Raw genomic sequence first — 11,996 nt, forward strand, 5'->3', positions numbered from 1 at the left:
TTTAGGCAAGCAGATTTATTTTAAGTAAAAACCTTGAGAACATTGGTTTATAGTGAAAAACAGGTTGTAGGAGATGATGACTTCTCACACAAGGATCTTAATGCGTTGACATTTGCATTTATTAACAAGTCTGTACCATAACAAATCCTGTATAGGTAGACTGTTCTAATCACCCCCATATTAACTAACCATGTTACCCACCCCCAAACTGCTGGGGAAAAAAAAATAAAAAGGTCTGCACACACAAATATGATCATGTATAGCAATGCCTGAAGCCTCTGTATTACTGGATGTCATCATATCCCTGATCCCAAGTACAGAACACTGATACTACTTAATGCGCTGCCTCCGAGACATCCCGTCCCAAGTCCAGACCAAGTACAACATTTGTGATCTAGCAATAAATGTTCTCTATTATAAACCACACAACTACCTTGCCATGCTGGTGAGTCAAGAGCCCTAGAAGCCGACCATCCCTTAATAAAGCACTGACATGTTGATGTACTTACTTTGACCCATGTCAATCTAAAGACAGCAAGACAACTGAGGTAGTGGAAAGTTTATTTACAATGGAGTTACACTTAGAGATACCAAAGTATGGAGAGGATTGAGCTGAGGCATGCAAACTCTGTCGTGGGAAGGGTCACAGAAGACTAGCTGTAGATACAAATTTTTCTGAAAAACCTGAGGATTAAGGGAATGTCATATAAAATGTGTACTACCCATTTACTGTCAACTACTCTACAGTTAACAAACCCTTTATAAAATAAAGAGACATCACACTTATGTACAGTTTGTAAAAAAAAAAGAAAATCTAAGATCAAAAACAAAGTTTCCCGCAAAAAAAAAAAATTAAGCACGTTCTCCGCGGATTCTTCTTGCTAGCTGGATGTCCTTGGGCATAATGGTTACTCTTTTTGCATGGATGGCGCACAAGTTGGTGTCTTCAAAGAGACCCACCAAGTATGCCTCACTTGCTTCCTAAAATAAGAATGATAACAGTCAGTATATAGAGCACAATTTATCAGAGGGGTCATCTGGGGGCACCGGTAACCAGTATTTGGGAATACCAGGACTGTGGAGTCAGACCACATTTGGGTGGCGATGGCAAAGATACCACCTTGGCTTCAATAGTGGGAGTTGTACAGTACTGGATAATCTTATGGTTCATTCCAAATTTACTTCCTTAGGAATCACTGGTGTTAGAAAGGTTGTGCAGGACTTTAGAAACATGGCTGCCTTAGGAAGAGACGTTCATTAATCACATGGCAACATCACATGTCCCAGTAAGGTTAATGAATGAGCTGCAGCATGGGTCTTTGACCAACTGACATGTCACTGAGCAGCCATGTTTCTGAAGTCCTGCCAAACAGTACAGTATGGATAATACCATTTCTGAAATATGAACCAAAGATTGTCAGTCATCAAGGGGCCGACCACAACAAACTCACCTGCAGAGCACCAATGGCCGCACTCTGGAACCTCAGGTCAGTCTTGAAATCCTGGGCAATCTCCCTCACAAGACGCTGGAAGGGCAGCTTGCGGATCAGCAATTCAGTTGACTTCTGATATCTCCTGATCTCTCTCAAAGCCACAGTACCAGGCCTGAAAGGGTTAAAACCTTGTATTAAACCACAGAATGACATTTTTGCCAGCAGACACTTCATATGTACAGGTCATATGTCATTAGAGCTAATGGAAGACAATTCAGTGTCAGATTCCAGACTAGAAAACTAAATAAAATGCAATTATGAAGACTCCATAAGTTACTACAGCTAATGCAAGACTTCTCTCTAGGAAAGTCACTTCAGCTTCTCTCCTAAGTCTGCCCTGCATAGCAGTATTACAGAGGCTTCCAGACTCACAGAATAGCAGGGTTGTCCACAGTTCTGGTTTCTAGCAGCCTTCTCCATAGACTGATGCCAAGTAACTACATAAAGGAGACTTAAAGGGGTTGTCCAGGATAAAAAGCTAATTCCTACACTAAACCCCCTTCCCACTTTCTAAGTTACATAATCAAAAGTGTATAATTTACCCATATCCCTGGGGCAGTCATGTGATTACCCCAAGGACATTTTCTTGTTATTCGGCAACACCCCATCATGCTTTCTCTTCCTCCTGTTGGATGGCTCCTCCCCTCTTCTGATTCTGCCAGCACAAGCCGTAGTCCCAGCAGCCAATAATCCACCTAAGCAGCTCCCATGCCTATGCAGTAGAGGTGGATTGTCAGCTGCAGCATACAGGAGCAGTGTCTGGACTATTGTATGCACCAGCAAAATGAGAAAAAAAAAAGAGGGAGGAAGAGGAAGTATAATGGGGTCAGGAGGTGGGAAGGGTTAGTAGTGGGCGGGATATAGCTAGAGCCCCACAGAGGGAGTGTATGGGAGTGAGGGAGCTCATGTGGGAAGCTGCATCATATAAACAAATACAGAAGATACCAGGAGCTCCCAGAGACCCAGAAATCACTCAAAGTACTGCTAAAGGTACACATGTGCCTTTATAAATCTATTAATAGCACCAAATTTTTGCCCAGAAAACCCCTTTAAGTGAGATTACACACAGTCATGTTCACATGTAATATTTGAGACGTTTATAATGGAGGCTAAGACCTTATACCAGCCATGCACACATACAGATCACTGGCACATTCTACTTATTCTGTATAATCACAGGCTTTAGTTTACATGGACCTGTCTAAGGTTTACCAATATCTTATACATGGCCAGCTTTAGGGTCACATTGGGGTTTACATTATCTGAAGCCAACATTGCCATTACACTAAATTAACTGAATCCAGTGTGCCGCGTGCAGAGTTCTTTGAAAAAAACCAACCTTCTGAAGATGCTGCAGTGAGACTATATCCTTAGAAGTGATGTTTGGTTTTTTTTAATTAGGCTGAAGTAGTGAATTTTCTCTTTAAGATGCCCATCCAATGCCTTCCCAGCATAGTCTGGCCTGTTCTCTTCCAGCAGAGTCCATATAACCCATGAGGACAGTCCGCCACCTCAGGAAATGAGAAGTCACAGAGGACTCTGGCAAAAGAGCCAAACAGCAGGACCAGACCAAGCTGGGAAGACAATGGAGCACCAGGGACAAGAGTCATTTTATATTTCTCCTCTTCCCCACCCTAGTTATATATATTCTCTCCCCCCCCCCAGTCTGGACAAACCCCTATCAAATCTAGTGATAGAAAGTTTGTACAATACAACAGATTGCCAACAAGGAGTAATGTTTATGCCACTCCTAATTATTGTGCGTATCCGAGTTTGGACCATTTAAAGAGGACCTTTCATGGGTTTGGGCGCAGGCAGTTCTATATACTGCTGGAAAGCTGACAGTACTCTGAATTCAGTGCACTGTCAGTTTTCCCGATCTGTGCCCCGGGTAAAGAGCCATCAGTGTCGGTACCGTAGCGCTTTACAGTCAGAGGGGCGTTCCTGACAGTCAGGTACGTCCTTCTCCACAGCAGTGCCTATCGCGCTGTACAGTGTGAGTTCCTCACTCACACTGTACAGCACGATCGGCACTGCTGTGGAGAAGGACATTCCTGACTGACTGTCATGAACGCCCTTCTGACTAAAGGGCTACGGTACCGGGACCGATAGCGCTTTACCCAGGGCACAGATCGGGAAAGCCGACAGTGTGCTGAATTCAGAGTACTGTCAGCTTTCCAGCAGTATATAGAACTGCCTGTGCCCAAACCCATGAAAGGTCCTCTAACAGAAAGCAGTCAGATGACACAAGAGCGACATCCAATTGCCATCTTCGTGTATTCCTATATGAAGCTTCCAGATCCATTCTGTTCCTGAATAGATGTGAATGCATTACAGAACACAAACTACAGGGATTTACAGCTCTATACTGTTAGAGATTCAACCAAGTCAACAGAAAGTGAACCACAAAACTTCAGAACCTAAACCCAGGCTGGGATCTCACAGGACATTTGGTTTTTCAGGTGTCCTGTAAACTAAGTTAACAATTGAAATATGCATGCATTATAAAGTGAATATTCCAACCAGACCTCACAGTCACATCTGATCTGCCTCATTTACAAGTAATCCAGGCTCCCTTCTAGATGCAGATGTTGGGCAGCCAAAGCCCACCATGTTGTGCCACAACAAATGCAGGTGAATTTGGGGGGGGGGGGGACACACTGCAACCTATGCATACCATAAGCAGATTGTAGACGGCAGCGATTCAGTTCCAGCCACCAACTGACTAACCTGCCTGTTCATAGTCAGCTGAGCAGCCAGAATAGTCGCTGATTACTTTACGCAAGAAAAGTAAACACGTTTGACCCATTTCTGGCAGACACTACAGTACATTGACAGTCATTTGTGGTAATTTTATAAGAGTGTCTACTGGGTGTCATTTTGGCTGAGTAGACATGTACAGACCTTAGGCTGATTTCACATGTGTGAGGGCCATAAACCATGCCTTTTTAACTACACTATGCATTTTTGGCAAAACGCACCATGTAAACCCAGGATTGGTTGCAAAGAGACTGATCAGTATTTGCAGTAACATGGGGAGGTCACAAGGCAACCCCATTCAGTTAGCTTAGTACTGATATCAGAAAGACAGTCTGTAGTCCCATTCTGCTAACCAAGGACTATACAACCAATACCACCATTAAGTAGCTGCGAGTCTCTAGTTCACACACTATGTAGTATATAATGATCATGTGATCAGTATGACCATATACACGTTACCTGTATCTGTGAGGCTTCTTCACACCTCCAGTTGATGGGGCACTCTTCCTCGCAGCCTTGGTGGCCAGCTGCTTCCTGGGAGCCTTTCCTCCAGTAGACTTACGGGCGGTCTGCTTTGTACGGGCCATTGTTTAGGAATGTAGTCTGGAAGAGAAATTCAAATAAGTTTTCATGGAGTCAATTCATTTTAACTTGTTCAGTGACATGACATTGTTCTCAGTTATCAGCCACATTAGTGTAAACCGCTTCTATAAGGGCTTAGTCATACTGTGCTGTATAACCAGTTTGTTCTTAGCATAAGCAATCCTATGGATCACAAAGTCACCAATTGTCCATGTAATTGCAGCAATAAGCCCGATCCTTGCTCAGCCCATGAACAGTCCTTAGTAGCCATCTCTGCTACAATAACCACCCACACAACCTTCTCCAGGAATACGGTGGTTTAGTGACCACTGCAGCTCCAGCATGTCTGACCTGAAGAGACCTCTGCAGGAGCGCTGGGGCAGGAGCGGAGAGCCGGGGCATTACACAGCACTGATGGCCGCCTCAGGGTATAGAGCAGAGTGCACATGCCCAGAGACTTCTCGCAGCAGTCATCCAGGTTAGAAAGTAGGACACAAGTTTACGTTTAGTGCGGTCTAGCTAACAAGTTTTTATTATCATGCTGTTTGCCATGAGACCTAACAAAAAGTTATCAGTTACACAATAGGGCAAGTGCAAAGTAAGCAGCTGCACCACCTTTCCCTACATCATTTAAGGGATGTTCATATGGATGTTGACCATCAGTATAAAGATTAACACTTTGCACTGTCTTGTTCAGCTTAGTTTCCCTTAAACAAAATACAGCCAAATCTAGATTCTCATCTTTGTACCCTCCCCTATACAAGTCTATGGGGGAAAATGCTGCATTTCCACAGGGAAAAAAAACACTATTGTGCATTTTTAATAACAGCTTTTTCAGCAATGTGTGGAACTCTCATTTACTTTGCCTGTATATAAATGCAGCTGTATTTCAGGTAAATGACATTGACAACATGTCCTTAGACTAAGTCATCCATAACAGATGAGTGAGGGGCCGACACTGGCAGCTGTTCTCACTAGCCACTATATTGCCAAGAGAAGCCCTTAAAGGGTTGGTTCAGGATATTTTAGTACTGGGGCAGGAGGCCAGGGAAAACGACACCTAAAAAAGTTGCCCGTCCAGTGGGGCCCAGAACCTTGTTCCAACTCAAGTCCTCAGGATGCGACTGCTGAAGACAATCAATAGCCTTGATGGTCACAGGAAAGGACCCTGAATGTCACCATGACCCTGTCCTGTGACCACTCAAAGGCCTCAGCAGTCTCAAGCACCAAGCTCTAAAACAAGCCCTAGCATGTGCCAACATAGTAACAGCAGCAGACACCAAAGCTCCAGGGACAGGAGTGGTTTCTGTATTTCCCAGCCTCCTGACCAAGTACTAATAAGATTCCTAGATGAAAATATAAAAAAAGTTTAGTTAATGGGAGAAAACTTTCAGACAGTTGCAATACACCAAGACTTACAAAGCCTCAAAATCAGCAGCCAAAAGAGCTGCCAACATGGTCTTAGAGTCACATGGGCCCCCCAAGAAGTGCAAGTAGTATCTCTGGGTCTCACTTGTCAGATTCTGGTGTCCCCAACACCTTAGTCATGGGGATCCAGCATGACCACACATACTCTGAAAACTGAATGAAGCATTAGAGTGTATCAGTGGGTATGCTCGATGGCGGTCAGTCATTCAAGGCAACTTAAGGGGGCATTCACACGGAGTAATGTGGTGCTAATTCTGGCACAATAACTCACCTAAAAATCAGCGCAAAACACAACAACCTCCCATTGACTTCAATTGGTTCCATTTTATGAGCATAAAATGGAACCCACTGAAGTCAATGGGAGTCTTTCAGTGCTGATTTTTATGCGAGTTATTGTGCCAGAATCAGCGCCACGTTACTCCGTGTGAACGCATCTTAAGAGGCTCCAGGTTCTCATAAGATTAGTTTGCCCCAGTAGTTATCACTTCTCTCCTGCAGAAAGGAATAAGAACACCTTAAGATACTATACAATAAAGATCAAAGACACCATAATGCCCCTAAAAGTTCCACCTGCAAGAGGCTGCACCATATAGGTGACCCATCAGTCACATCCAGTCTTGTATCATCATCTATAACCCAAAGGTCATCAGAAGAATCAGTCATGTGACCTGAAGAGGAAGCCTGCTCCTGTCTGATGACTGCCAGGAAGGACAAACTGCCCCCCTGCCTGCAGATCTGCCCCCACAATAGAGAGATGGGGTCTTATTTAGAGGTAATCCCCCCCCTCCCCGGCAGCAGCAGCCGCACATGTCAGCGCCAGTGAGCAGCCTACCACCGCGCGCCCCCAGCGGCCGCTCCGCGCACTGCAGCTCTCCTCACACCCGCCATTATGTGATCTTTATCATCCAGCACAAAACAAATGTACAAATGTGAGCGGCGGAGGAGGAAAAAGACGCTATTGGCGGTAAAGTCTCAGAATACGGGAAATAAACGGGATCCCGTCACAGAAACACGGAAAACGCCACTGACCGGCCTCATTGTGGGGTTGTCAGAGGACACTGGGAGGGAGGAAAATGCGGGAGCCATTAAATGGTGAGGAGAAGCCGCTGTGGTGGCGGAATATGGGGCCCGGGCTGAAGGGAGACGGGGCCGGGGCTAGGAGAGGGGAGTACGGGCCCGGGGGCAGCCACCGCGGAGGTGACCGGGGACCCCACACAATTCGTGGGGACAGCCTCCATTTCAGGGCAGCTTCTCCTCACGTCCTGTCTCCTCTTCCCCTCAGCGACGAGACAACATGGCGCCCAGCGAGCTCCGGGAAACAAGGGGGGGAGGGGTGAACTTACCGCCTGACCTCAGCACCGGGAGCCACCACCGAATCTACCGAGCCCCAGCACGTCTAACCACCTACGTCACCACGACCAACCGTGAAAAAAAATCGGTTACCGGATATCGACGGTAACTTACCGAATCGGTAAAACGACGTCACCGCTAACGATCTCAATCCCAAAAACCACAGAACACTAAAAAGAGAGCCATAAAGAGTTACCGGACACCGGATCCGGTGAGGAGGAGCGCGCCGCAGCGGCCACTTACCGAACAGTCCCGGAGCGCGCTCACAACACAACCGACGAGGCGAGTAATAACGTACGTCTGTGCCCGCCACCCCGCCTTATATAGCCTGCGCCACGTCACCGCTGATTCGTCCTCTTTGTTTCCCCGGGAGCGGCTTCTGATTGGTTGTGGAGCGCGGAGGCGCTCTGTGATTGGTGGAGCCGGAGTGGGCGGGGCTTCGAGCCCCCGGCTCTGTCTGTGAGCGCCGTTCATAGGAGCACAATGTACAAGAACCGCACGAAAACAAACGGTGCGGTAATTGTCAGAGCACACTGTGCGGCACGGTAACGCAGAGATGAGGAGTGCGCGTGTAAACCATGCCCTAAGCCTATTACCGCATGTAGGGCCGTCTGTATACATTGCAGTATAGGCTTCTGTCCAGCCATTCACCCGAACAACACAGAAAAAGCCTTTTACAGCCAAATATTCCATTTTGTTTCACATGATATAGTCAGATATTTATTCACACAATGGTGAAGGTCATTGCAAAATATTAGTGCACATGTAAGGCCATGTTCACACTATCGCCGGACTCTCCAACATTCAGGTCCATTGGAGGACCCAAAGAACGCAAGGTCAGATCGCTACGACAACGGTTACACACGGACGCCATTGACTATAATGGGGGCTGCCAATTCAGAGAAGTGATGATATCCGTGGGCCCACCGGGACCCCCGCCATGACCTGTCCTGAGTTCTGTCCTAACAGGTCCAGGCACCGTCACCTTAATGGCGTGTGATCGCTACGGCCAACAAGTCACCTCGGTGATATCGCGCTTAGGCATGGCTTGTGCATAGTGGCAAATGATAGTCACAACACACACATGGAGTTTCAGTCACCCATGACCCAAATTTTACAACCTGACCCATCTCATTTTCATTAGACAGAAGTCTTCTATTGACCGTTGTGGTTTTTGATCTGGTGATCGGCCATATTGGTCACGTCAGACCGCTGTGGTCTCGCGTAGCAACAGGAATTGGGGAGGGAAGACGGATCATGGCGACTTTTCAGAGGGATGAGAACTACTCCATCATGTACTTCCTTCCAGGGTGGACCTACCATTGATGGAACCTGTACATTTGCACAGGGGCCCGGTAGGTCAGGGGGGGCCCTATCACCGTAATGGCAGCTTTCTATTGGCTAATAGATTTTTCTAAAGCCAGGACCCATCACAATTCTTGCCCCGTGGCCCTCGGCTGTCCGTGTCCTCCCCTGACGTCCTGAGGCTTGTAGAATAGTGAGAAAAGATCATCTATCTGAAAACGACATGGGGAAAATGGAACCTCTTGTCTGATCATGATGAGTGAGTGGCAACCTGCTCCGGTATCTTGGCTACTGAATACATTTATACACCAATTAAACTTTAGTAGCTAATCGATCCTCACACAAAAATAATCCTCCTAGGCCGGCTTACATTACAGTACAGGTGTCCCGCAGGGCGGCATCTACATGGTAGATTATTGTGATATTGGAGTCTAGGTTTCAGCTCAGTGTTTGGTGTATCTGATCTGTACGTCATGCACCAGATACACCTGTGTGAAGACAGACTTAAAGGGATCCTCTCTTTTAAACTCAATTTTTTCTCCCTAACATATCAGAATAGGCTTAAGAACGGCTATTCGTCACCTACCTTTCCTTTTCTTCTCTGCTCCACCGTTTGCTTGCAATCCCGTTTTTTCTCGGTATGTAAATGAGCTCTCTCGCAGCACTGGAGGCGGGCCCCAGCGCTCAAACAGCACTGGGGGCATCCAAAATTCTGCCAGAGAGCTCTCCAGCGCCGCCTTCATCTTCTTCTGCGACAAGGTCTTCACCGCGTCTTCATACTTCTAGGCCTCAGGCCTAGTGCAAGCTGACTGCTCATGCCCGCCGGCCACGAGAAAATGGCCGCATTGGAAGCGGCCATTTTTCTTATAGACCTATGGCCCCCTGAACACAACAGAGCAAAGTCCATGTAGCTCTATACTACAGAACTGTGAGCACCATGTGGTGTATCGGCACACGTTCCAGTGGAAAATATCTCTATCAAACAGCATGTAACCGCATGGCAGCTCCGATTCTGTAGGACTCCCTGTGCCTACATACTAAAGTAGAGGAACTGTTCAACCCCCATTCCCAAGCCCACCCAGGGAAACGTACATAGAGGCCTAATACACCCCAGCAAAAAGATCATTAAGGCTAATCCCAGATTTACACAAACTCACTCCATTGTTGGCCGATGTTCCCGGCGTGTACAGTATGACTGGAGAAGGACTCCTAACAGTATAGTTATGTATACTACATGTATAGCAGTATAGTCATGTATGATCCTGGGAGTCCTGCCTGCCAGCGATGCTTAGTAACAATGTACAACATGGAAATCATACAAGATCTAATGGACCTGGCGAATCTGTCCTCGAATGTCACATGAGGTCCATTCACACCGAGTAACTTGGTGTCGATTCTGGCGCGGAATCTATGTCAGAATCAGCGTGGAAAAAAAATCCTCCCAAAGACGTCAATGGGTTCTGTTTTCCGCACAGAGTCCACTGAAATCAATAGGAGGCTTTTTTCCCATTGATTTCAATGGGTTCCACACGGAAAACGGAACCCATTGACGTCAATGGGAGGCTTTTTTTTCTCCACGCTGGTTCGGACGTGGATTCCGCGCCAGAATCAGCGCCAAATTCCTCCATGTGAATGGACCCTAAGCGGCCATCTTGGGGTATCCACCTTCTGGCCTGAACATTTTTAAACCTTGTTTCTTCCTTCCTTGTGCATAGAAAGGAAAAAGAGAAGCCTGAAGGCCGGGGCCCCACGTGGCACAAACAGAAGCGTTTTACCTTACTGAATAATGGACTTGCAGGACTTTGTGTCTGGCCAAGCCACAACACCGTGTTTTCACAACATGGAGCCCCGGCCTTAAAGGGTTTCTGGGTTTAGAAAAAAGCTATGCTTTTACAGGAACATCGCCATTCTTGTGCGTGGCCTGTCTGGTGCTGCACACTAGGCCGGACTCCATGTGTTACCGATATTATAGCAGATAGTCTGAGCCTAGGAATACTCGTGTTTCGTTCTCCTGCCCAATATCCTATCAGGTAGGAGAGGGATAAGGTAGAGGATAAATAAGTACTGGGTGGAGAGTCCTATGCACAGATCCTTTCTCTTAGGTTATATTCACACGGCAGAATTTTGTACTAAATTTGAGGCACATTCCGTCTCAAAATCAGCTCCAAATTCTACCTATATCCAGCCTCAACTGGTTTCGATGAGAGCCAGACGCTGAATTTTTTTTCTAAGTTCCCAGCCGTATAAACATAAATGTAATATATGATCCTGTGAAAGGGGATTTCTAGTTTACAAGTAAATCCAGCTGACGTAGAACGGCCGCCGCTTGCCAAGTACCTTTATTGCTTATGGCACGGTTCCATCATTCTGAGAGCATTGCAGTACAGTATACTTTACTCCAGGCCCCAGCTCCTTGTAAATTCATTGCAAGGGATAGCTTAGAATAGGCCCAGCATTCATCCACGTGAGGGAAGACGGGAGGATATAAATAAAAGAACAAAAACAACAAGGGGCAGAAGACGTAAAATAAGAAACACAGAGCAGCAACATCCAGGCCAGGGTAGGAAGACACAGGCGGAGGGAGATCCATTGTATTCAGGAGCCTTGGAAATATAGTGGGAATATTCACCCCGGGATTGTTCTTCTCATGGATATTATGATGTACAGTAAGTGCATATTCAGACAAACATACCATGCACTTGGATGTGAAAACTACTTTTTTCACAGTCAGGGGTAACCCATTTCCAAGGATCCTCACAGACTTAATCTGTCATAAGAGATAAGATAAGATAATCCTTTAATAGTTCCACCTTGGGGAAATTTCAGCGTGTTACAGCAGCATAGTAATACAGATACAGGATAATACAGAGTAATATGTTACAGACGTACACACAGATAAGCTGAGAAGAGAAGATATACTAGGAGTCCATGGCAGCTAAGGAAAAACAGAAGAGAAAGAGGAAGACCTCATGGTCATCCTCATCATCATTTGTTCTCTGTGCGGAGAGCTCTTCGTTTGGTCTGATGTAGATTATACAGCCTGGTCGCGGTTGGAAGGAAGGACCTGCGATAGCGCTC

At 46.3% G+C, this 11,996-nt stretch overlaps 1 protein-coding gene across 1 annotated transcript; it reads right to left on the reverse strand.

The window, feature by feature from the left end:
• LOC142217371 (histone H3.3A) lies at window positions 1-7,939 on the reverse strand. Its single transcript, XM_075285594.1, has 4 exons — window positions 7,857-7,939; window positions 4,713-4,856; window positions 1,452-1,605; window positions 1-981 (listed from the first exon to the last, which is right to left on the reverse strand). The coding sequence occupies exons 2-4, from the start codon at window positions 4,838-4,840 to the stop codon at window positions 853-855; spliced, it is 411 nt and encodes a 136-aa protein (XP_075141695.1). The 5' UTR covers window positions 4,841-4,856; window positions 7,857-7,939; the 3' UTR covers window positions 1-852.
• Between the last annotated feature and the right edge of the window lie 4,057 nt (window positions 7,940-11,996).

This window comes from Leptodactylus fuscus, chromosome 8 (assembly GCF_031893055.1).
Source record: "Leptodactylus fuscus isolate aLepFus1 chromosome 8, aLepFus1.hap2, whole genome shotgun sequence".
In the NCBI taxonomy this organism is placed as follows: domain Eukaryota; kingdom Metazoa; phylum Chordata; class Amphibia; order Anura; family Leptodactylidae; genus Leptodactylus; species Leptodactylus fuscus.

Bases quoted from the DNA above. Each gene is read 5' to 3' on its own strand.
- LOC142217371 (XM_075285594.1), bottom strand. From the start codon at position 4,840: ATGGCCCGTACAAAGCAGACCGCCCGTAAGTCTACTGGAGGAAAGGCT. The intron at 1,606-4,712 runs GTAACGTGTATA...TAACCCTTTCAG, and splicing joins AAGAAGCCTCACAGATACAG to GCCTGGTACTGTGGCTTTGA. The intron at 982-1,451 runs GTGAGTTTGTTG...TTCTTATTTTAG, and splicing joins CGGCCATTGGTGCTCTGCAG to GAAGCAAGTGAGGCATACTT.